At 40.7% G+C, this 26,261-nt stretch overlaps 3 protein-coding genes across 4 annotated transcripts; 1 reads left to right on the forward strand and 2 right to left on the reverse strand.

Moving 5' to 3' along the window:
• Positions 1 to 544: 544 nt before the first annotated feature.
• On the reverse strand, positions 545 to 6,109 carry LOC308075941 (inositol-trisphosphate 3-kinase A-like). Its single transcript, XM_080415973.1, has 8 exons — positions 6,030 to 6,109; positions 4,701 to 5,816; positions 3,249 to 3,333; positions 2,691 to 2,904; positions 2,187 to 2,391; positions 1,618 to 1,719; positions 1,338 to 1,409; positions 545 to 949 (listed from the first exon to the last, which is right to left on the reverse strand). Exons 2-8 carry the CDS (start codon positions 5,727 to 5,729, stop codon positions 686 to 688), a joined length of 1,971 nt encoding a protein of 656 aa, XP_080272099.1. The 5' UTR covers positions 5,730 to 5,816; positions 6,030 to 6,109; the 3' UTR covers positions 545 to 685.
• Positions 6,110 to 6,867: 758 nt separating this feature from the next.
• On the reverse strand, positions 6,868 to 11,573 carry LOC308075942 (seipin-like). Of its 2 annotated transcripts, XM_080415974.1 has the most exons (9): positions 11,296 to 11,573; positions 10,513 to 10,600; positions 10,267 to 10,410; positions 9,976 to 10,011; positions 9,027 to 9,161; positions 8,813 to 8,910; positions 7,709 to 7,832; positions 7,107 to 7,188; positions 6,868 to 7,002 (listed from the first exon to the last, which is right to left on the reverse strand). In XM_080415974.1, exons 1-9 carry the CDS (start codon positions 11,562 to 11,564, stop codon positions 6,920 to 6,922), a joined length of 1,059 nt encoding a protein of 352 aa, XP_080272100.1. In that variant the 5' UTR covers positions 11,565 to 11,573; the 3' UTR covers positions 6,868 to 6,919. The 2 variants fall into 2 exon arrangements, with proteins under 2 accessions (XP_080272100.1, XP_080272101.1); XM_080415975.1 differs by lacking the exon at positions 9,976 to 10,011.
• An 11,415-nt stretch (positions 11,574 to 22,988) lies between these two features.
• On the forward strand, positions 22,989 to 26,249 carry rnaseh2c (ribonuclease H2, subunit C). The gene is made up of 5 exons (XM_080416489.1): positions 22,989 to 23,108; positions 24,306 to 24,466; positions 24,833 to 24,945; positions 25,316 to 25,435; positions 26,048 to 26,249. Exons 2-5 carry the CDS (start codon positions 24,310 to 24,312, stop codon positions 26,069 to 26,071), a joined length of 414 nt encoding a protein of 137 aa, XP_080272615.1. The 5' UTR covers positions 22,989 to 23,108; positions 24,306 to 24,309; the 3' UTR covers positions 26,072 to 26,249.
• Positions 26,250 to 26,261: the final 12 nt, after the last annotated feature.

A 26,261-nucleotide genomic window follows, 5' to 3' on the forward strand; every position in this document is an offset into this window, starting at 1 on the left:
TCCTATGTCTGCGGCCTGTTTGGATCTCATTTGACCCCCACTGATGTGGGTGACCCTAGCTTTTCGAAGTGCGCCCTCTGGTGGCCATTTGGGTTAAGGGATATTTCACTTTCAAACATGTTTGGGGTCATTTTAATGTCTGCTTGGGTTTTGAGAACCGCAGACAGTTTTTAAGTTGCTTGATTCAGCATTTAGATAATTGATATTCATTATATCAGACATTTTTAGGTTCCTAAAAAGACTGTAATAGCGTAAAGATATGCAAGGCAAGCAAGACTGTGTGTGCATGAAAGAGAGAGAGGGGTGGGGAGAACTCCAATTTGAGCTGATGTCACAAAGAAGTGACATCTATGTTGCAATTAAATACTAACAGATACATAGCTTGGGCGGGAAAAAAAGTCTCACAAAGCCTTTTTAAACATGAATTCAAAAATAAAGTTTTGTTATGGATAAATCCCCTTTTGGGAAGATAAATACCATCTACCTCTGTCATTACATTCAGATGTAGGCTAGGAATAATCATACCAGAGTCCTCTGGGGAAAGTATTTTTTTATTTCAATTTCCTCAACCAGTGAAGAATAATTTTCACATAATCAATCAGGCAATGGTCAAAAGTTTGGCTTGAAGGGAGTGTTATCAGTGACATCTCAACCGTGAACCTTTATCATGCACACCCACAATGCCTCAGTCCACTTTGGTGATCTCTTCTGTGTTCCCCCCTCCAGAGTTCCCTTCTTGCTGCCAGGAGGCTTTACTGATGGCCTGGCTCAGTGAAGAGGTGAGCGTCGCCAGTCCAATGAGGTACCCGTCCTCCCCATTTCCCTCGGCCCATGGGACATTGTGCTGCAGCTCAGTGCCCAGCACTGAAATGGTCTTTCCAAAGTCTATCATCCACACACTAGCCTTGCTGCTGCGGTCATGGACAAAGAGGAGTGAGCTACCAATAACCTGGTGAGACATGTCAAAGAAAAGTTATTTATCACATGGACTGGGGTGGATGGGGGTCAAATTTTGAATTAATTCATTTCCCGGTCATGCAAATTAGAGCCATGATGAATACATAATGAAAAAGATAACATTCAATTCAATTATTTCATTATAAACTGTAAAGTTGTGCACTTCCTGAATTTGTAGATTTGTCAGTTAATAGATGCAAATGACAAGTAGGCTTATGGGCTATTCTCTGGGATTCCGATTATTCATAATTTCCAGATTCCGGTTCACTTTCATCTTTTTCCAACTCCATCTTTTTCACTTTCAGATATAATTCAATCGGAATTCAGCGAAGCACATACTGTAAGAAGGAATTAAGGCTCACTTTTGTATTCAGACTAACCTCATGGGTTTTGAAAAATGCTGACTCATTTAAGGCTTCACTCAAGGCCTGGAGTCTGGAGTGGTAGGCCTTCTGTTAAGAGAGATGAGAAGAGGGAAGACAGGTGGAGTAGAGTGTATAGTGGTTGTTGAGCAGCAGTAGGTAGGAGACAGAGAGAGAACAATTGGATGAGGGAGGTGGTAGGTGTGAGAAAAGATGGTGGTGATGAAAGATTTATTTGTACAGATAACTGTGTAAAGCAGTGTAATATAGCCAGTGCTGCTCATCAGAGCAAACTGACCAGGATGTGAAGCTGACTCTTGGTGAAGGAGAGCAAGGCGTCAGTGACTTGTGCTAAAGTCTGAATTTTCCTAAAATCCCGCTGAATACTGCCGTTCTCCATCTGACTCAGAGAGACAACCACAAACACAGGGATGTCAACTTACACATCTGAAATACACCAGCGCACACTCATTTCAAACAAAACAAAGTAGTATAGCATCACATGCGCCCCAGTCCATATAAATCAGAGTAATGTTTAGCTGTACAAACTACAGAGCAATCCATAAATATTGACTTTGTTATCCAATAAATAGAGTGAATTGTGTATGGGCATGAGTGCATAGATAAGGTATTATTGAGCGCCGATGGCCTAGTGGTTAAGGTGCATATGCACTAATGCAGCCTGACAGCAGGGTCGATTCCAGAGCCCGATGGCGTTTGCTGTGTGTCAGTCACTGTGTTTCACTAAAAGCGTGCAATAAATCTACAAGTATGCAGAACAACCTGAGTCGTTTTTGGGACCAAAGGCAGTGATAATATTTTTTTTAAAAAAACTATTATTTCATGATCAAATTCACACATTCCTACCATGATGCCCTCAATCCGCAATCCCAACGTGGAAGTAGAGGTGGTTTTATCCTTCCACTGAAGGTAGCGCCATTTTGTCACACCCTTTTGTGCGTGTTCTTCTGCTGAGGGAGCTGTCGGATCGGCTTTTACCATCTTCTCGTACATATCACTGCGTAGCTTGGGTTTATTGCGTGCTGTCACCAGTTCCTCCTCCAGGTATGTCCTGAAAATAAAACTCCAAACTGTGTACTGTATTGTTTTTAATGAGATCACACAACCATAACGCCTAATTTATACATCATCATGCAAGCATTAATTAGGTTTTAGGCTCTTATTGCTCCTGTTGTCCTTAATGTAAACTATTAAGGACAGTCTGAACATGTGGTAAATTATATTGTCAAGTTTTGAGATTAAGAAATTCAGTATATAAAAAAAAGACGAATGTCATGGACATTATGGTTTCATTTGACATTTTCCTCATTAAACTTTGGAGTAATTCTACAAGGCTGCACGGGGCCTTACCTGACACCCATCTTGCAGTCCATGATGACAGGTTTTTTCAGGCCACAGAGCAGGTCCTCCAGGCGAATGTACGTGAGCCCCCCACGGGTCATCAAGCCATGGTACTGTGGGACAAATGGCTTCAGCGGGTCTGTCATGAGGCAGGTCAGACACGATGCCTCCACATCACTGTACAACTTCAGCACCTCGCCCCCCTCACTCGTCTGGAAGTTCCCTACAGTAGCAACAGCAACCAAGGGAAAAACAAGGGAGGCGTAAAAGATGGTTGCTTTTTACTGGCCTATATGTGTCATACAAAGTGTGGATGATCAGCAGAAGGATTTAATGTGTCCTTCAAATCCTGGTTAATGAAAAAGGAAAGGGGAGCTGTGGTGATTTCAGATCAGCACTACCATTCCGAGAAGTTTAATTTATACAGGCCTAACTTCCACTCCATTATGCTGGTGCAAGGAACAAAATGGCGGAATTTAAAATGTATCATTTAAAATAATATGACCGCAGCAAAAGGTGCATGTGCGTGTGTGTGTGTGTGTGTGAGAGAGAAAGTAACACACATGCCTTGATGTCCAGCCAGCTGGACCCAGGAAGTCTGCTGTCCCACTGACCATTGCATCATGGTCAGGAATGTCTTCCAGGTCCGACACTGGGGAAAAGCAAGATGTAAGAGTAGAAGAAATGCAAGGAGTAAAAATACCATTTAGAGCCACATATAGGAGGTTCTATTATCATACAAATATAGCATTATGGAGAGACTGATGGTAAAATGGAAGGCTCCTGAGCCAGGGTTGGATTCTGGGCTCTGGCATATTAGCAGCTTAAAGCCTTATGTGTATACATGCACGCATATATGTGCATATGTATACTATACTAAAAATTAAAGCTCAAGCATGCTTTCCTTAAGTCCAGCTCTCTCAGGTCTGCATAGATAGATTGGAACATTGTTTCCCTGGCTTGTTGTAGTGGAAGTCACTTGCCCTCATAAAGCTAGCATCTATTAAATAATATGCAACAAGAAGTGATATGCAGATTCACACTAACCTTCTACTAACCTATACATACGCATTTTATCATGCAAGAGGTCAGAGCCTCGCACAGGTTCCAGGGTTCAGTATAGGTAGGAGAGATCACATCTGTGGTGCCAAGCCAACGAACAGTCTGCCAGTGTTGTTTGGTAGTCAGTTGCCAGATCACAGCAGGATTACACATTATGCCATCCTGTCTCCCTGTATTAAAGCTTAATTTATACTCCTCGTAGGGCCGCGTCACAGTATTACAATTAAGTATATATCAGGCTATAGTGGTATTTACATTTAACCAGTAAACCTTTACTTAGTATTATGTGAACGTGCTCATTGAGCTGTGCACCATTTTTTGAACTTCAGCCTGAATAAAATTGGCCCTGACACCAAGGTGCGCTCTGATAGGGTGCACACTTTTAAAGCAGTTTGTAGATGAGGGGATTCATTTTAAGATGTGTATATCAACTGTAGAATGAAATTATCAAATTTATTACCTGGTGTTTCAAAGTTACAGGTTATTGTATTTTATCAAATGTGACCTCAATAACAGAACCTCATCAACATTCCATGGCAAGGTATACACTCATGCCAATCGTGTTTTTGGTGGATGGTAGGCCTACAGACAACCCCCTCTCTTTGCCTCTCATCTTTCTCATATCTGAAGCTAAGCATGGCATGCAAATGCCATTCAAATCTGACAGTGTCAAGGCCATCTTTCAAACCCATGCAAATCACCAGGACCACAGGAGCTGACAACAGTTGAGAAAAGTTTTGATGTCTCTTTCACGGAAAACCATTGCAGCCACATACAGAGCAGAGCGCAGCAACTACATCAGCAATATGCAACTCATAATTCTGTGATGTTGATTATGAATTATCCTAATATACTGTAGTGTATGTAGTCATGGGTCATTTGAATAAGGAGTAAAGAAGAGATTCACTCATTTGTCCACTCATTCATTCTTTTGTCTGTCTCAGCATGAGCTCTCACCTTTCTGAAGGTCTTCCTCTTTGAGCCGGCATCCTCCATGTCACTGAAGACTTCATCACTCTCAGCGGAGGAAAAGGTGAAGGAGGAAGAGGAAGAGGCAGTAGAGGAGTGTAAAAGGCGGGAGAGGATGGGATGTGGGGAAGGCCATTGGGCTGCCTGTGTCACCGGTCCCTCACCATCTTCGCTCATCCTCTTTATCTGACTGTTCCTATCACTCCCTCCCTCAATCTCAGAGTGATCAGCACTCTTCCTTTCGTCACCCTCTGCTTCTTTTCCATCCGTCTCAGAATTCACACCTAGAGCGCCCTCCGGGCAGAACATTCTCCCACCATCTAAACTGCGGTCCTGTACCTCCTCCGTGGGTCTGGTCTCCTTCCCCCGTCTCATTGCTTTACCATCTTGCTTCCCTCCAGTCTCTTCCATTCTTCCTCTACCGTTCCATCTCTCTCTCCTCATCCATCCTGCGCCATCACTGCCCCCTAACCTTTGTCTCCTCATCGCTCTCCATCTCGCCTTCAACTCGTCCCTCGATTCCCTGGCAGTCATTGTGTCATTTGTTCTCTCATCATCTCTCCTCCCTTGCTTAAACTGCACTTCCTCTGTACTCTCTTCCCTCACCCTCTGTTGAACTCGGAGATGGGGTCTGTGAGTGACACGAAGTTCCGAATCGCACTGAACCTCCTCTTCCCCAAAATCGTTCTCTCTCACCCGTTCACCCTGTACATCCTCGTCATGTCCCCCAATGCACTGACTGAATGGGGGGAAGCTTTTTGTCCACTGGAGTCTGGGCCTCCGTGTCCTGAACGACCCTTTGCTTATTGACAGGCGTTGGTGCATCTTCACAGATAGTCCATCTGACACATCATCATCGGCGGGGGTTGTCTCGTTCACTGTCTTCCTTCCTTCACTGTTTGCTATCCCTCCTTTGTATTCTGTTCCTCCTTGTGCCTCCATGTGCTTTTCTGCCTCCGTGTCCGTCCTGGTTACTGGATCCTCACCGAGAGCGGATGGATGATGCGTCCGCTCCATGTTTCTCAACTCAAGAGCAGAGCTGGCTCACAAACACGCTTGGCCAGTTTTATGTCCAAATGTGTGGCAATTCACTCATAGAAATGTCTGCAGAAAAGTTGCAAAATTTTAAATACTTTAGAAAATTCTGTAAGATATATTGAAATATGTCAAAGTATGATAGGCTATATAATGTATATTAGGAAAATCCTTGTACTGACATCACCAAAGACAATTAGTTTCATATCATTAGACCTAGCATAACCAGTTGTGCTACAAATGGAACTTCAGAAAGTATAAATCTTGTGGAAAATACTTTACCTCTCCCACCGGTCTTCTTTGACTGTCGGCAAGCAACATCCTTCTGCTTCTTCTCTTGTTTGTGTGTGTTTGTGTTTGTGTTTGTGTGTGCGCGTGTGCGTGTGCGTGTGTGTGTTCCTGTGTTAATCCTTTTTGATAAAACATTTTGCATACAGTGACGCCACAGAATTTCCAAAACTTCATCCAGCAGCAATATCGGTAAACATTTGCCTGAAATAGATACCCCTTCATAACATACTGTATATTTCAGGTCTTCCCCCGTACCAATGATGACTGATGAATACACTTACACTTTATAATGTAGATATTTGTGATAGAAAACCTTTTTTATTGTATGTTGCACAGAAAATAAAAATAAAGTGTTTTAAAAAAAAGAAAATAGAAACCTTTAGCTTAAGTGGCTTTAAAGACAGATCTTAACTGAACATAATAATATATATTTTTTCTTTTCTTTTTTTACAATAAAGCACTGGACTGGACCTGTTCTGCCATTGAAACATATTCAGAAACTTTACAGTAACAAAGACCTACAGTCAAACCAAACCTTTGGGATGACTGTTTGACTCACATGTTCTCCGTGAATCATTTAACCACCTTTTACTGTATTTCAACAACAATGCAGGATGACAATTTTAAACAACACATGGAGAAATATAGAGAAATAACTGTTAATAGACTGAGATACAGTATATCCTTTTACACTATCTATACATTGAACCCCTGGGTAAACAACATAACTTACAACTGTATCAAACCCCACTTGTCTTTTTGCCCCACCTAGTGGTCATAAAGAATCACTGTCATTTATGAACAAAACATACTCAACCGGAAAGTACTTATGTCTCACTCCAACTCCACCATCCTATACCCATCATGTTAGCACCAGTCATTCACATGCAGGGTTCCCCCTGACTCAGGTCTGTGGGTCTTATATGAAGTAGATCCTCCGAGGAGTCCTCCAATGCATTCATCTCTGCAGCAGAATTACACACGTCAGTACAGAGAGTACATTGTGCCTCAGTAATTTGTGAGGAAAAGTAAAAGCAAGTGTGTGTGTGTGTGTGTGTGTGTGTGTACCTGCAGTGCTATCCTCAAGATCCTCTTTCCGATCTTTATACCTCCTCCTCTTCTTCTTCAGTGAATGTTCTCTTGTTTTGTTCTGTGTACATCAATACAGTGAACACTTAGATATATAAGAGACCCTCACCTACACATTTGCACTGCAAAAACCTGAGCATTAATTTAACTCTGAGAGTGTAGAAATGGACCCTTGCAGGTCTATATTTACAGTTGAATTAACACTCTGGATTTCACAACGTAGCATCTTCATTATGCAACCTCAAACAACACATACAGTACTATACAGGCACACAAGTAAAGGCTGATTTAGATGTGTGCCAGTGTCGCACTCAGAAAATAGAAGATCTACAAGCTCACAACAAGTGTGTTGTGTGGATTTGCTATTTTCACAAGCGACACTGGCCCGCAACTTATAAATTAGGCTTAACAAATGACAGAGACACTGACAGAGATATTGTAAAATACTGTTATTTTATCAAATGACTACAAATATAACCAAATGGAGTATGATGTACAGTAAGAGCAAAATGGCCATTGTTTTAATATGGTAAATTGCCTCTCTAAATATTGCCATTTATCCACAGTGTTTCTCCATTAACCTGCTGTGATGTCCACGACGTTCCTTCTCTCAAGGAGCCAAGGAGCAGGAGAGCGCTGAGGAACATGAAGTTGCTGGCCACGCCTATGATCGCTGACGTCAGAGGGAAGTTGTGCAATATGTACCTTACGAAATAACACACAGAAAACAGGATGTTAGTATTTGAATTGATCAGAATCTACCCTAATGTTGCCAGCATAGGCTTTTTCATTGTGCAAAAATGCTGATAATCGTCAGATGCAAAGATTAACTTTTTATTTATTTAATTTGCAGCCAACAAACATTGCCTGAATGACTTGGTCATCTTTTGCTGCTGGTGCAAAACAGGCCAATAATAGAGGGAATATTTGTAAACTGCAGTGCTTTGTTATGGCCAGTTGTATTTTTTTATCTTGTATTTGCATAATTATTTGGTAGTTACATTACTTATATTATTTGGCACACTGCTTGTATTTTGTATTACTTTGTGTTTTGTTCCTGTGTTTCTGAGGTGGAGAGTTGGGGAGAGGTGGAGACTGGTGCTGATATGTGTTTCTATAAGTTAAGTTCTTAACTTCTTTGAGCGTGTGCTCGTTGTTTTGTTTATAGTTTAGGTTTGTGTTATTTTGATTCTAGTTTACATTTTCAAATTTTTGTAATTTCAGTTTTTTTGTCCAATAAATAAATATATGTTCCCTTTTAAATTCAGTTCTCCTTGCTATTGTTTGGCAAATGTTCCCCCCCTTTTTCGCTGTTGTTCGAGCTCGAGCCAATCAGCAAACAGTTGAATAAAATGGGCGGTGGCATTTTCCACATGAAGAACTAATCTGCTTTCCTTCAGAGAATGTATGCTATTTTTAAGGGATCACTGCCGATCTTTGCCGCTGTGACCGAAAATGTTTTTGGCTGATGGTCAGCTTGGTCTACTTTGACATTTAGCGCTCACTAGCTAGTAAACATGAAGCAGTAAAAGAATACGATGTAACTTAGAATATAATACAATATAAACATTATAGAAATGGCAATTTCATCTTTTGGGAGTAGTAAAGGAATTTAATTTCTGTCTCACAGCCTATTGCTCACAGATTACAAAAACATTACTTTAGAATGTGCATTGGATACTCACCTTATGCCAGAGAAGTGAGCATGTATGAAGAGCTGAGATGAATAAATCTGCACCTTACGAGACAGGATCTCAATGAAGGCTCCAACAGAGGAAGCATACTGCACACAGAGAAACGCCTGTTAAAGCTATGAAACACACACACACACACACACACACACACACACACACACACACACACACACACACACATACACACTAGTAGTCTTGCACTCACAGAGCGGTCTGTGTAGTCAGAGAATATTTCCACCTCCAGCAGCTGCTTCTGTTCAGCCACTCCAGTCAGGTATGCTGGGAGAAACAGGAGCGTCCCAATGGACCTCAACAGGCTGGAACGATACCTCAGCATGGTCTAAACCAGAAGAGGATGACACAGTCAAGCTCTCATATGCATACATGTGGCACACATTTAGTATCTAATAGGGGTTCAATTACTTGCGTTGTGGATTTGTAGATCGGCTAATTTTGGCTAATGTTACACCCAGAATACGGACGCTGGGGTTATGACAAACACAGGGGCTGTAACTTCAAAATGACCTCTGAAAATTGATTACAAGAAAACACCACATTGTCTTCCAACATTGAATTTAATTATAATCATGGCCTTTCTCTGACTTATTACCTTATGTTCAACTCCTGTAAAGAACAGAAAAGTCCATGGCACTCAGTTTTGGTTAGCCTTATGCTATTATGCTATGCAGAATTACAGATGTACAATATGTTGGTTACTTGTCCACAGATGCTAAGTAGCCTATTTTAGTTTAGACAAATGCCATTTTTGATGTTTACCTGCTATACATGCTATAACAGTTTCTTTGTTGCACTTAATTGTGTGCATTTGCACTCCATTTATGTGCTCATCTAACCTGTTCATTTGAAGTGAACCTTTGTTGACTAGGGTTCATGCCACTTAATCAAATCTTGCATTTTGTAAGTCACTTTGGATAAGACCATCAGCTAAATGCTTAAATTGTAAGAGTGGGTTTCTAAAATCTGTTCAAGTTTGTTTTCATTCATACAGTTGAAATTCACCATTGAAATTACCTCTCTGTAGTATACAGTAGATGGCAGTAGAGCACCATAGCGGAAAGCACTGATAATCTGACAATGGCCTATGTGGTATGATTTGGAGTTAGTGTGCATTAGTAGTGTACTGCAGTACTCACAAAGCGAGAGCTGGATGCAGAGAGAAGCAGGCTGGCCTGGAAGGGCGCAACAGCATAAGTAACTTGTAGGCAACGGAATAACTTTTTTGAATGCAAGTGCGTGCATATGTGTGTGTGTGTGTGTGTGTGTGTGTGTGTACTACTGTATGTGTACATCTGTGTGCCAAAGACAGTGTATGCATGCATATGTAACATGCATATTTATATGGATATGACAGTGTATGACCAGTATGACTATCTAGTGTATGAATAATGAATCTCTGTACAGTTCAGGAGTGGTGAACAACTCACAGAATGGGCAGAGGAGGCAACCTCCTTCCCTTGATGGGAATAAAAGGTCATCCTGATCATAAACATCCCTAGCTGCCGATTGGTTGGGGAATCAGGCATCTCCAACACCAGAGAGATTCGATAGGGCTGACCAAATGTCATCACCTAAAATGGTGAGTTCATATAGTTGACAAATGAAATTGTCATGAATAAATACAGACAGACAGATAGACAGTCAATAGATACAGTAGATAGACAGACACCCACCTGACTCTTTCCGTTGAGCAGTAGCGAGATGTTGGCCACAGGATTGGACTCGGAGCATAGATGGGAATCTAACGACTCACAGTCTGTCCTTAAAACACAACACACAGTATATAGTACTATAGCACTAGAAGTTTTTTTGTTCTTTTTTTTTATATTCAGGGAAGCCCATTGAGAGCAAGCTCTCTTTTTCAAGGACGCCCTGATAACAGCATATATAAACACATACATAAGGAAAAAAACAATAACAAACATTTGAATCATATTACAATTGTCACAGATGCAAATAAATAAATATAGTGTTACATGAAACAGGTGCAGTCACTGTGTAGTGTGTCCTCAAGAAGCACCCTAAATGTCTATATTGAGACTAATCCCACCAGTTTCAGAGAGTCCTGAAGTTTGTTCCATTTGTGTGGAGCATAATAAATGAAAGCAGCCTTTCCTTGTTCACTGCTCTTGCGAGGACTGGTATATCTAATGTGTGTTTGTGAACGTGTTGAATGTCCAGTAACCTTCGGTTCTAAAAGCGAGGATAGGTAAAATATGTTAATATGCACGTCTCTCTCTTTCTGTGTGTGTGTGTGTGTGTGTGTGTGTGTGTGTGTGTGTGTGTGTGTGTGTGTGTGTGTGTGTGTGTGTGTGTGTGTGTGTGTGTGTGTGTGCGCGTGCGTGCGTGTGCATGCGTGCGTGCGTGAGAGAATGACAAAGAAAGAGGGAATAAATATACGCACAATCATGAATAATTGTATGTCTGAGGGAGAAGAGAACAGCTCACATACACACCTGTAGTAGTAGTGTACGGGGGTAGCATAAGCTGCATTTGGCATGTAAGAGTAATAGAAGGCACTATATAAAAATGTGGCTGTCCAGAGGAGTAGGAACGCAGCACTCAATATGACAGCAGCCCACAGCAACCTCTGGCGGACATGGAACATTGCCTCGATGACTGTGCCCCGGAGCCACAGCAGTGTTGGGTCAAGCTGGCCTGGTTCTGACTGTGACTCATCTTGAGCGCAGCAGGGGTTCATGAGATCCTCACTTTGTTGGTCCATAAAATCAAACCAGCAGATGGGTTAAAAATATATACACACATGCCTTTAATCACCCCAAAAAAAATGTATTTTATCATAAGCTGCAGAACACATCATAAAACTATGGTTGATCAAGGTAGCCTACATAAGGCCTCTCAGCAAGGCCCAGGATAAGCTATCATGTTGATGGTGATGAGTGGTATTAATTATAACCACTGTATGTATCCAATATCAGTCACAAGCAGCAACCACCATTACATAACGCAGTATCATAAAGAATATATTAACAGTGCTGCTGAATTATATAGGCTACAGTGAATGATGAGCAAAACGCATGACTTAAGTTTCATGTCTTGCAAGAACAAAGCAATCAAGTAGCCTACATTTTCTTTCCAACTACGTACGTTTTTGCAGCTTGTGTTGCAGAAACATGGTCTGCCTAGCCAACATAAACTTAGCCATGGATCCAAGACAGTCATCTGTCATGACCGTCATGGATTATCTTTAAAAACGTGTTTGCACTGTCTCCCTTTTTGGCCCGCACATCTACATAAACGTTCAAATTTCAAATATAAAGTACTTACCCCATGGCCACGGATGTTAAAATTATGTACGGGCCTCCAAAAGTACCCGTATATTCCGTATTGTTCAATAAATAGCATTTTAATCCGATCGGTGGCCATTTTCTCAAAGAATTACAAGGTATTAGAGTGCAATACAACGCCCAGCCGATAGGGTCGCGTAGTTGAAAGCATGTGGAAGAAATGGCCACCGATCGAATTAAAATGCTTTTTATTGAACAATACGGAAAATACGGGTACTTCTGAGGACCCGTACATAATTGAAACATCCGTGGCCAACGGGGTAAGCACTTTATATTTGAAATCAATTTCAAATATAAAGTGCTTACCAATTATGTAGATGTACGACTGTCGGACCAAAAAGGGAGAAAGCCCTGACAGTGATGTGTCAGGGCTAACATCAACTAATCAACACAGCCTAGTCACTACTCACCGTTTATTGAAGACTACTGAAATAAGACAATCCCACACTCCCACATTAGCTCCCTGGCATGAAAGTTTGAAGCTATGATCTGCTTTATTATTGATTAACGTGAATTTCACTCAGCGCTGAATCTTTCTTCTCATCCTGTGGCGCAATCAACTGTTGCACTTTCTTCTTCCTTTTCCTAATCCTCCCCATTCCTTGCTTAATATAACAGCCTCGATGATGAAACACTCCAGTGTGGTGTGCTTCAACGCCTATCCAATCAGCTTGAGAGAGAGAACAGCCATGGTTCAAGTGAGTGTTGGCGCTTGACAGCTGCCAACTGTAACAGAGTATTATTGTGTGCAGATCTAGCACGCACAACATTTAACCTACTTTGACGTTCAGCATGGGATGATACAGTATATTTAGCTGCATATTGATATACACGGTAGGTGTTATCATTCATGATCAATATCAGTGGGTCAACGGTTCTATTGTGATGTCACCAAAGATTTGGAGGATGCGGGCATCGATCCCGCTACTTCTCGCATGCGAAGCAAGCGCTCTACCATTTGAGCTAATCCCCCTGTATTCTGAAAGCTTAATTAAGTTATTGATTAGTCAAACATGTATACAACTTCTATACAGGTTAGACAGACAGACCTTATTTTCAACTCTATGAGACAGACAGACAGACACTCTATGAGACAGACAGGCAGACAGGCAGACAGACAGACAGACAGACAGACAGACTGACCGACTACAGTGGCACCAAAGCTATCAAAGTTTTGCCTTTGTTAAACTGAAGGACATTATGGCACATCCAGTCATTTGATTTGATCAAGGCACTGATGTAGAAAATATGGGACCATAATCATTCGGTGAGAACGCTATTATTATTGTGGGATCGCTAAAGCGATCACACTACTGTTATTGTCAACACCGTTTTTTGGCCCCTAACTAGTCCTTCATACTTTTAGCTACAAACTCCATTCCAACTCTACAACGTTCGGCCTACTTAGGACATATCGGCTACCATTTGAATTTTTGAAATAATTTGTACTTTTAGAGATATTTCACTTTTTACTTCTAAAAAACTCCCATTCATTTCAATGGAGAAATTCATACTTTTAGATAGAAACTCCGTTCCAACTCTATAACCTTCAGCCTACTTAGGACATATTGGCTACCATTAGAATTTTTTGAAATAATTTGTACTTTTAGAGATATTTCACTTTTTAAATAGTAAAAATACTTAAAAGTTGATAAAAAGAGTAAAAATACTTAAAAGTTGTAAAAATTTGTAAAAGCTACTTTAAAGTAAATAAAGTGACTAAAAATACTTTAAAGTAAATACCTTGAGTAAAAATACTTAAGAGTACTTATATTGAGTAAAAATACTTAAAAGTACTCAAAATGAGTAAAAATACTTAAAAGTTAAAAAAAATAGTAAAAATACTTAAAAGTTGATAAAAAGAGTAAAAATACTTAAAAGTTGTAAAAATTAGTAAAAGCTACTTTAAAGTAAATAAAGTGACTAAAAATACTTTAAAGTAAGTACCTTGATTAAAAATACTTAAGAGTACTTATACTGAGTAACAATACTTAAAAGTACTCAACATGAGTAAAAATACTTAAAAGTTGAAAAAAATAGTAAAAATACTTAAAAGTTGTAAAAATTAGTAAAAAATACTTTAAAGTAAATAAAGTGACTAAAAATAATTTAAAGTAAATACCCTTTAGAACCTTTCAAACCTTTAGAACCTCTTAAACCTTTAGAACCTCTTAAACCTTTCAAACCTTTCAAACCTTTCAAACCTTTCAAACCTTTCAAACCTTTAGAACCTTTCAAACCTTTAGAACCTCTTAAACCTTTCAAACCTTTAGAACCTCTTAAACCTTTCAAACCTTTCAAACCTTTCAAACCTTTAGAACCATTCAAAGCTTTAGAACCTTTAGAACCTTTAGAACCTTTCAAACCTTTAGAACCTCTTAAACCTTTCAAACCTTTCAAACCTCTTAAACCTTTCAAACTAGTAGAGGCCCTAGGAGGGGTCCACGCGCGACTGCTTATTTTTTTTTCTAGTTTTGATTTTTGGCATCCATAGGACCTCTAATATTGGGATTTTGATGATCCCAAGAAAAAAAGTGGTCCCAAGTGTGTTTTTTTCAATGTTTTATTACCCCTATGAGACCTGGGAGATGGCTGGCTGGAACGCCGGCGAGAGTGTCTTTCGGAGACTGTGGAACGCTCAAATTTAGACGTAGCCCAAAGATAGAGATACCATTTGATTCCAGACAACCTCAGGTTTCCAATGAGAGCAACCTTTTCATGCTCCCTTGTCAGGAAGGGGGCTAAATACCTAATGATTCAAAGTTAAGACAACATTTTGGCGAGGGAAAAACGACCATCACCATTTTCCAAATGGTCCCTTGAGCTGTCACCTCAATATATGTGAATGGAAATGGGTTAAATGGATACCTACAAGCCTCCCCTGTACAGACATGTCAAATTTATGCCAATCTCATGCAGTTTTGGGCAAGAACCATGCAGTGTTTTGCATGCAGTACAAATATGTAATTTCCGCCTATTGTAAAAAGGAGACCACTTTACTGCATCTATAGCTGTATGAGACCACTGTACTGTATCTATAGCTGCATGAGACCACTGCACTGTATCTATAGCTGTATGAGACCACTGTACTGTATCTATAGCTGCATGAGACCACTGTACTGTATCTATAGCTGCATGAGACCACTGTACTGTATATATAGCTGCATGAGACCACTGTACTGTATCTATAGCTGCATGAGACCACTGTACTGTATCTAGACCACTGTGCTGAATCTATAAACCACTGTACTGCATATATAGACCATTGTACTGCATTTATAGACCACATACATTGACCACTGTACTGTATCTAATATAGACCACTATACTGCAACTCAACACAACTTAAAACAAATATTTATAAAGCACATTTAACATGACCAGGTCACCCAAAGTGCTGCACAGGTCGCCACGAAGGCTCGGTAGATGCAGTACAGTGGTCCACAGATGCACTAGAGTAGTCTACAGATGCACTCGAGTGGTCTACAGATGCATTATAGGCGTCCACAGTGGTCTACAGATGCACTAGAGTGGTCTACAGATGCACGACAGTGGTCTACAGATGCACTAGAGTGATCTACAGACACACTAGAGTGATCTACAGATGCACTAAAGTGGTCTACAGATGCACGACAGTGGTCTACAGATGCACTAGAGTGGTCTACAGACACACTAGAGTGATCTACAGATGCACTAAAGTGGTCTACAGACACACTAGACTGGTCTACAGATGCACTAGAGTGGTCTACAGACACACTAGAGTGATCTACAGATGCACTAGAGTGGTCTACAGACACACTACACTGGTCTACAGATGCACTAAAGTGGTCTACAGACACACTACACTGGTCTACAGACACACTACACTGGTCTACAGATGCACTAGAGTGGTCTACAGATGCACTAGAGTGGTCTACAGATGCACTAGAGTGGTCTACAGATGCACTAGAGTGGTCTACAGATGCACTAGTGTGGTCTACAGATGCACTAGAGTGGTCTACAGATGCACGACAGTGGTCTACAGATGCAGTACATGGTCTACATATGCACTACAATGTGTCTGTAGACCACTCTAGTGTGTCTGTAGACCACTATCGTGCATCTGTAGACCACTCTAGTGTGTCTGTAGACCACTCTAGTGCATCTGTAGACCAGTCTAGTGCATCTGTAGACCACTCTAGTGCGTCTGTAGACCACTCTAGTGCATCTGTAGACCACTCTAGTGCATCTGTAGACCACTGTCGTGCATCTGTAGACCACTCTAGTGCATCTGTAGACCACTCTAGTGTGTCTGTAGACCACTCTAGTGCATCTGTAGACCACTCTAGTGTGTCTGTAGACCACTCTAGTGCATCTGTAGACCAGTCTAGTGCATCTGTAGACCACTCTAGTGCGTCTGTAGACCACTCTAGTGCATCTGTAGACCACTCTAGTGCATCTGTAGACCACTCTAGTGCATCTGTAGACCACTCTAGTGCATCTGTAGACCACTCTAGTGTGTCTGTAGACCACTCTAGTGCATCTGTAGACCACTCTAGTGCATCTGTAGACCACTCTAGTGCATCTGTAGACCACTCTAGTGTGTCTGTAGACCACTCTAGTGCATCTGTAGACCACTGTCGTGCATCTGTAGACCACTCTAGTGTGTCTGTAGACCACTCTAGTGCATCTGTAGACCACTCTAGTGCATCTGTAGACCACTCTAGTGCATCTGTAGACCACTGTCGTGCATCTGTAGACCACTCTAGTGTGTCTGTAGACCACTCTAGTGCATCTGTAGACCAGTGTAGTGTGTCTGTAGACCACTGTCGTGCATCTGTAGACCACTCTAGTGTGTCTGTAGACCACTCTAGTGCATCTGTAGACCAGTCTAGTGTGTCTGTAGACCACTTTAGTGCATATGTAGATCACTCTAGTGTGTCTGTAGATCACTCTAGTGCATCTGTAGACCACTGTCGTGCATCTGTAGACCACTCTAGTGCATCTGTAGACCACTGTGGACGCCTATAATGCATCTGTAGACCACTCGAGTGCATCTGTAGACTACTCTAGTGCATCTGTGGACCACTGTACTGCATCTACCTAGCCTTCGTGGCGACCTGTGCAGCACTTTGGGTGACCTGGTCATGTTAAATGTGCTTTATAAATATTTGTTTTAAGTTGTGTTGAGTTGCAGTATAGTGGTCTATATTAGATACAGTACAGTGGTCAATGTATGTGGTCTATAAATGCAGTACAATGGTCTATATATGCAGTACAGTGGTTTATAGATTCAGCACAGTGGTCTAGATACAGTACAGTGGTCTCATGCAGCTATAGATACAGTACAGTGGTCTCATGCAGCTATATATACAGTACAGTGGTCTCATGCAGCTATAGATACAGTACAGTGGTCTCATGCAGCTATAGATACAGTACAGTGGTCTCATACAGCTATAGATACAGTGCAGTGGTCTCATGCAGCTATAGATACAGTACAGTGGTCTCATACAGCTATAGATGCAGTAAAGTGGTCTCCTTTTTACAATAGGCGGAAATTACATTTGTACTGCATGCAAAACACTGCATGGTTCTTGCCCAAAACTGCATGAGATTGGCATAAATTTGACATGTCTGTACAGGGGAGGCTTGTAGGTATCCATTTAACCCATTTCCATTCACATATATTGAGGTGACAGCTCAAGGGACCATTTGGAAAATGGTGATGGTCGTTTTTCCCTCGCCAAAATGTTGTCTTAACTTTGAATCATTAGGTATTTAGCCCCCTTCCTGACAAGGTAGCATGAAAAGGTTGCTCTCATTGGAAACCTGAGGTTGTCTGGAATCAAATGGTATCTCTATCTTTGGGCTACGTCTAAATTTGAGCGTTCCACAGTCTCCGAAAGACACTCTCGCCGGCGTTCCAGCCAGCCATCTCCCAGGTCTCATAGGGGTAATAAAACATTGAAAAAAACACACTTGGGACCACTTTTTTTCTTGGGATCATCAAAATCCCAATATTAGAGGTCCTATGGATGCCAAAAATCAAAACTAGAAAAAAAAATAAGCAGTCGCGCGTGGACCCCTCCTAGGGCCTCTACTAAACCTTTAGAACCTTTCAAAACTTTAGAACCTTTAAAACCTTTAAAACCTTTAAACCTTTCAAACCTTTAACTCTACTAACACTATCAATACTCAATACCATCAACATTCTTAGCGATCCCACACTGTTTCTTCAGGAACAGTACCTTCTAGTTATTATTATTATTATTATTATTAATTTGGCATTGGAATTATAAAGAAGGTAATTTACAGAGATTGATGAGGGGGAACGTGAAATAGAGATCTCCTTCATAAATAAAGAGTGTGTTACAGGTACCAGAATATGGCACCTATAGCAGATATATGTTTACCTGGAAAACAGGTTAAAGTTATTACGAAGAATAGAGGCAGTGAAACGTGGTTTGTTTCCACCGAGTTTTCTCAGTTATGAGAAGAACCAGCAGCACATGCGAACTAGACTATCTAGACGACAATCTCAGAAGGCAAAACAGGTTGATACCATGGTCTTGCACTGCCACCTATTGACCAAAGTTATTATTGTTTTTGGTGAAAACAATATAATGACACAACCTGGGTTTAAAAGGGAAAATAAAAAACAAACACTCTCAAAACACTGTGACACATAAAATAATCACACTAATGTGATCACACTTTAGTGGGCATCACAAGTGCACTAGTGCTCTCATTGATCTATTTTTAGTTGTTTTTTTTAAGGTTAAAACACTATATTGTGTCTGGAAAAGACAGACACCTATGCCAGGATCCTATTCATAGACTTCAGCTCTGCTTTCAATACCATCATACCACAGCAGCTGGTGGAAAAGCTGAAAGTGTTGAATGTGGATGGATACTGGCACGGTGGCACCTGTAATTGGATCCTGGATTTCCTGACAGAGAGGAACGAAACCAGGTGCCAGGTAGTAGAAGTCAATCTTAGCCAATCAGGATAGCAACACACACACACACACGCACGCACGCACACACGCACGGACGGACGGACGGACGGACGGGCCAGGCGGAGACAATAAACAGAAAATAAAAATTCAGGTGGATGGCCAATCTTCAGCCAATCAGGAGAAAGTACCCATTCATGAGCTTAAAATGTATAGTGTTCCAGTTCCAATTTTGTCTGCTCATTTATTTATGTCATCACTTCCAACTGCACTTGTTTATCCTGTGTGAGTTCTCTCTCCTGATTCTATAAAATTGGTATCCTGACCTGAAAATGCAATTTTTGCTTAAAGCTGCACTATGTAACTCTTCTCTTCTACCCTAGATTTGAACCCGGTTTCCTGCCTTTTACCATTGAGCTAATAGAGCCTGCCTGCTTGCTCAGTGGATAAATCTTGACCATCAGGTAAAGATTTGTCAGATCCTGTGTCTAGGTGAGACATGACCTTTGACACAATCTAAATGTCTCAATAGAAGAGCTGGGAGACAATATACAACCTTTTTTTGTATATATTTTTTTTATTAATTAAAAGAAAGTTACATAGTTACATAGTGCCGCTGGAGGGACGGGGAGACACCTGTTACTGAACAAACACTTTATACCAATGAGTACTATCACAATATAAAGCAATTTAACACTTATTTTAACCAATACATATCACTTACCCTACCTTTAACAGTATCTGATGAAATGTGGGTGTCAGAGGTAACAGACATCAAAGAAAACAGAAATGATCAGATGGCCTACTCTATATGTAAAATAAACTTGAACCTTGAACCTATAGTCATCACTAGCCGGTCAAAGTCAGTGTAAATAATGCACAGTAGTTCAGCAAAGTATGACAAAATATTTGAAATCTCCAAATGATATGTGCTTGCACACCTATCAGATCTGATTAGGGTGCACTGACTAAATAAGAACTGCTGCACTGTTGTATTTGTCTAACCTGGTTTAAGGTAAGAACATGAAATCAAGTTTATAATAAAAACAATTCCCCACAATAATTTGCTAAAGATCTCACATTTAGTATTAGTAAAAGGCCCTGGGACAGACTGTGGCTGACATTAAATGGATTTCAAATCTGATGAGTTTTGCTGTGTGGGTCAGGTTACCTGACCCACACAAATCATAGACTGGAACTTGCTGTAGGTGACACAGTTAATGATATCACAGCTATGAACCATTTCCAGGTGTTTATGGATAAATAATTGTATTCTGTGTACAGTAGATCAGCACTAAACCAAGACCAACTGAAGCAGTGTGCAGCCGACCTGGAAAAACAAGTGAGAAGAATTGGCCGGGTGCTAAACACAAGATTGGTGTCCAGTTCTTTCCGCACAGTTTCTGCAGTGTGGGATGGTTTTGACTCACTTTGTGCTCACTTCAAAATGGCAATGACAGATCAGAGACGACAGAGCTCTGATAGGAATACATATGAAGGTCTATTCAGGAAAATGACTTCAAATCAGTTTTTGCTAGATTTAGCACTGCTGTATGACACCCTAAATGAGTTAAAGGTAGGGTAAGTGATTTGCAATGATTCAAATAATTGCGAAATGGGTCTATGTTCTGATAGTGCTCGTTACTATAGAGTGTCCTGTCCATATAAGGAGTCTCCATGTCTCTCCAGCTCTTTATAAAACAGAAAATGCATTTTCGTTTCAGTTTCAGTTTCATTTCCAATTTTATCCAATCAGGATAGAGAACTCAATCAGGATATAGATTAAACAAGTGAAATTGGAAGTGATGACACTAAGGAATGAGCAGGAAAATTTTGAACTGGAACACTATAAAAATTAAGCTTAAAAATTGGTACTTTCTCCTGATTGGCTGAGATTTTGACACCTACCAGAAAATGTATTTTCTGTTTATTAAAGAGCTGGAGAGACGGGGAGACTCCTGTTACTGAAAAAACACTCTATAGCAATGATTACTATCAGAATATAGTGCTTTAACCTTTTAACAAAATACTTTTTGTTTTAACCCAAAAATATCACTTACCCTACCTTTAAGCATTATTTCTGATGCTCTGCAAAGCCGCCAAATGACTCTAACCTCTGCAGACAAACGTATTATTCATTGATGCAATGGGAGAAAAACAAGGCAACAAAGTCCTTGAAGCTGAAATTGCAGTAAAAGAAGGCAAATTTGGCACAGTTAATCTGACAGACAGACCAAAAATGGTTTCCATCAACCGACAACAGTTTCTCAGAAGTCTGAGCAATAATCTGACCAATCGGTTGTTCACCACAGCATCTTTTAAGGGGTCATCATTAGTGGCACAGAAAGAGTCTGAAGCACAGTATGTTCAATTGCTTGCACAACTCCAAGTTCTTGAATGTAAAAGCTGGCCAAAAGTAATGCCACTAGGATTTGGAGAGGTGCAAATAAAGCATCTGTGCAAAAGATTCAGGCTGCCCCTTAATAGTACTATTGATGGATTCAGGGACTTTATTGAGGACAAAGGAGAAACTATACCTGATGAGCTTAGGCCTTTATTGAATTGCACAAAAGTCATTCCATGCAGCACTGCAGAATGTGAAAGGGGTTTCAGCGCCATGAATCAAATCATCACCCCAACCCGCACACGGTTAATGGTTTCACGGGTAGCATCTTTGATGTTCATTAAGATAAATGGGCCACCTCGAAGGTTCTGGGATCCAACAACATATGTGAGAACTTGGCTGAGAGCCCATCAGGCAGCTGAGAACAAGAGAGCGAAAAAAGCTAAACCAAAGTACAAGCCCCAAACCAATTGGTGGGGGCTTGCTTGACTGTTTTGAAACTACTGTTAAATTACATTGAAAAAATGTAAGTGATGTTGTGTAATGTTGTTCAATCTCTGAAGCTTGTTTTTTTTCTCAAAATAAAGTAGTTCAAGTAAACAAAAGTTGTCTGATTATTTTAAGTTTGCTTTTGTGTTTGTGTGTACAACAATGTCTTTAACTGAATTAACTGAAACTAGAAAAGTAAATACAAACTAAATTAACAATGTAACTAAGACTACAATTACATTTAAAACATTGTTTGTTTTTCCACCATATCTGTTGACATCATTTCTTTATATAGCCTACATCCTGCCACCCTTTTCAGCTTCTCTATTTCAAGGCAACATTTACAAAAACTAAACTAAAACTAGTCATTTCCTATACAAACATGTTTCCTACTATTTATGCACATTTAATAATCATAATGCTGGTCGGAGCTGTTCTGTGCAGTGCGCACTGAGCACGCGAGGGAACATGTGTGCGCATGCGCGAGAGATGCGCACAATGCTTGCACGTGACGTCATTATAACACAGTGCAAGCACTTCCCAAATGAGTATAGCAACACTGGTCAGGTAAAACCTGTTCTGTATAAATAGTAAAAACAGGGATTTGGAAAGTTACTGAATATCTTGGAAATGATGAAGCCAGCAAAATAAACATAAGAGGGAGGACATGTATGGGGATTGGGGACTCTGGGGAGCAAGGGTTTGGTGGGTGAGGTCTACCTATCTAGGTATAGACCTCTAGGTGTGGTGGGTGAATTTGATGCCAGCTAGGGTGTGGTGGGTATATATATATATATATATATATGTGTGTGTGTGTGTGTGTGTGTGTGTGTGTGTGTGTGTGTGTGTGTGTGTGTGTGTGTGTGTGTGTGTGTGTGTGTGTGTGTGTGTGTGTGTGTGTGTGTGTGTGTGTGTGTGTGTGTGTGTGTGTGTGTGTGTGTGTGTGTGTGTGTGTGTGTGTGTGTGTGTGTGTGTGTGTGTGTGTGTGTGTGTGTGTGTGTGTGTGTGTGTGTGTGTGTGTGTGTGTGTGTGTACAACGCTAGAGGGCAGCACAAACAAACAGACAATACCCGCCAAAATGTCGTCCCACGTAAGAAGCTCCCATCCAATCAGACGCGTCGTTGGGTTGCCAGTCAGGAAGCGGTACTGTACTGTTGTTTATCCACACATGTCTGGGAGCTCGGAAAGGAAAGGTAAACATCTATGATTTGCATTGAGTATTACAAATCGGGTTTATTTTAGGGCAAAGGAAGTACGTCTCCGTTCGTTAAGTGTACATTTTTTTGTACTTAAATTACCAACTAGCAGTGGTGTAAAGTAACTAAGTAAAGTTACTCCAGTACTGTATTTAAGTACACTTTGAGGTGTTTATACTTTACTTGAGTATTTCCAATTTCCAATACTTTTACTTCTACTCCACTACACCTCGGAGGCAAATATTGTACTTTTACTCCATTACTATTATTTGACCACTTCTAGTTACTTTGTAGCTTACAAAACATACACACAACTTCTTCAGCCCTTAAACTTTGGACATTTGAAAATAGCCGATCTACAAGTCACAACGTGTCATGATGCGACGCGTTATGAGCTTGTAGGTCTGCTATTTTCAAATGATTTGTGTACATTTTATACACTTGAAAACTTGTGAAATGGACCTTCTGCATAATGAGTATTTTTACTTTTGGTACTTTAAGTACATTTTTATACCAAAACTGGTACTTTTACTTAAGTAGATTTTGAATTCCGGACTTCCAGAGTATTTCTACATTGCACTATTGATACTTTTACGTATGAAATGTGAGTACTTTTCCCACCACTGTCTTAATACAACATGATGAGTCCACAGGACATATGATAAGCGAGCGCTCTACCATTTTAATCCCCCTAAACATGATGCAGGTAGGATAGGTGGGCACCAAAACATTCTGGGTACTAGGGGAAACTGGGCACCTTGGACGAGTGGGCACTAGTGGTGGAGAAGAGTGGGCACTAAGGAAATCTGGGCAGCAGGAAGACTGGTCACTAGGAAGAGTGGGTACTAGGGAAATGTGGGCACCTGGAAGAGTGGGTACTTAGGGTGGAGAAGAGGGCACTAGGGAAATCTGGGCACAGGGAAGACTGGGCACAATTTAAGGTAGTCCAGGGTTCCTACAGATGTTTTTAGTCGTGATGGGTGACGGGTGATAAAATAAAAAACCTGCTTTGAAAAAACCTTCTGTTTTTGATAGCATGTGCTATTGTGGTGCTGATAGGGAACCGTGTCCCTGGAGCTACAGAGAAGGGGTGGTTCAGTTTGCATACTGTATAAATGATAGGGCGAATCGAATACCCCTGGAGCTTCATTAGTACTTTAACATTCAAGTGTGCTTTTCTCTCTTGTGTTGCAGTAACATGATGTCTTGCAACAGCAGTGTGATCAATGTGAAGCTGTCATCAGTGGATCAGGTAGATCGCGTCCCGGTCCAGCTAATGCCTTTTGAGATTGAACACAACGGGGCTGCCCAGGTCTCACAGTACTTCTCAGCTACCACGAAAGACCGCAAACATGGTATGGTGGTATATAGATGTCTGCCACTTATACTATGTATAATAATGTCAGAGAATCAGGGGGGCTATTGACCCAGACATACATACAAATAGACATATATGGAAGGCAAAACGGATGTCTCATCAACTTGTAATAAAAATAATAGCTCAGATTCATATAGCGCTTTTCTATGTACCCAAAGTCGCTTTAAGGAAAAGGAACCAACTTTTCTTCTATGTAAAACATACGTCTCATCAATTGTGACTTCCAATGGGTTATCGCGGATAGGTTTTTGTTACAATTAATTCTACTCTAACTATATATAGTAAAACCTCATGTTAACTGATCTAACTTTACTGTCTTGTCTTCCCTGTGCCCCTCCTTCAGAGAAAACAGTGTCATTCAGGGGTCGTGGGTTGAGAGGGCAGGAGGTCACCTGTCCACAGGGCTACACTGGACTGGTGCTGAAGGAGATCAACAAAACTGGCTCAGACCAGGAGGTAAACAACATTAACGTTCCCTTTAAGGGTACGGTCACACATGCATGAATGCAGGGGAGTGGCCATCAAAGATTACTGAAGTTCAACTCCAATAAAAGGAAGTTCGCTTGCATAGAATGGAAGTGAACGAACAGGAGGTTAAATTTTAATTTGTGCATGTGTGACTGTACCCTGTCACTGCAAGGTCCAGTCAGCAAATTCAACTTGTAACCAAACACTGCTTGTGAATCTGACGATCTGTCCATCATCCATTCAGCATGGCTGAACCAGGAATAAATTCAGGCTAAAAGCTTTACCTACTTACAGTTTGAGCTTTGTTACTGGTCTTTTGTCCAAGTTATACTAAATTACATGTTTGTCTTATACCCAGGACAGAACAGTGAAGGTGTCATCTATGTTTGATAAACTGACCTACTGGAACCTGGAGACACCTCCCAACACTGACGATGCTATTGTCATGGCAATGGGCTGGCCAGAGATAGCTGATGCAGTGAGTGACTCTCCTAACTGTCTTAAGGCCTGATCAGACAGGACGCATTTTGCAGGCTGCGATGCAATGCCTTTTTTGTGCAGTCTACAAAGCAGAGCAACTTGCAGTGCCTTGTTCACTTTCTTCTTTGAGTTTAGTCTCTTTCAATTTCTCCAAAAACTCAGGGCGCATACAGTGCAAAAACGCAAGGTGCCTTGCTATGCAAAAGCAGCGAGCAAAAAGCTTCTCTTAAAGTGCATTGATTGGCAATTACAGAAGGATGCCCTAGCTGCTAAGTCACGTCCTGACTGATAGGCCCTTTATGGATAATTAGACAAGGGGTTAGTATAATATAATAATCAAAGAAACGGCTGTCACTTTTAATCAAAATCCTTATTTATAAATCGTTGTTAGTTTGGCTTGCCTGAGGCACAATTTCCAAGATTGCAGTTCTAGATTATCCATTTGGTTCTTTGGCACTCCGAAATTCAGTCAAAATGAAATAAATTCTGTTTAAAATCTAAACGTTCTTCAGTCCATATTTTCTTTTCAATAAAATGGAAATAAATGTATATGTACTATATCGTTTATGCCATGATATGTAGTAGACAGCAATATATTTTCTCTTCACAGATCCATGGGCCAGTAGAGGATTAATGGGTGTATGTTCCTGAAGGGATCATTACCATCTGACGAAGCAAGAAGTTTGGCTTTGTTTGGAATGTGCGTGCGAGTGTATTTGTGTCTCTGTGCGTTTCATTGTTGTAAGCCCAAAAGCAGGGTATTCTTTTTCTTTTTTTTTCAAATATATATTGTTTAAAGTTACAATAAAATAATAATAAAAAAA

Source organism: Gymnoscopelus braueri (genome assembly GCF_963280865.1).
Source record: "Gymnoscopelus braueri genome assembly, chromosome: 20".
NCBI classification, from domain to species: Eukaryota; Metazoa; Chordata; class Actinopteri; order Myctophiformes; family Myctophidae; genus Gymnoscopelus; species Gymnoscopelus braueri.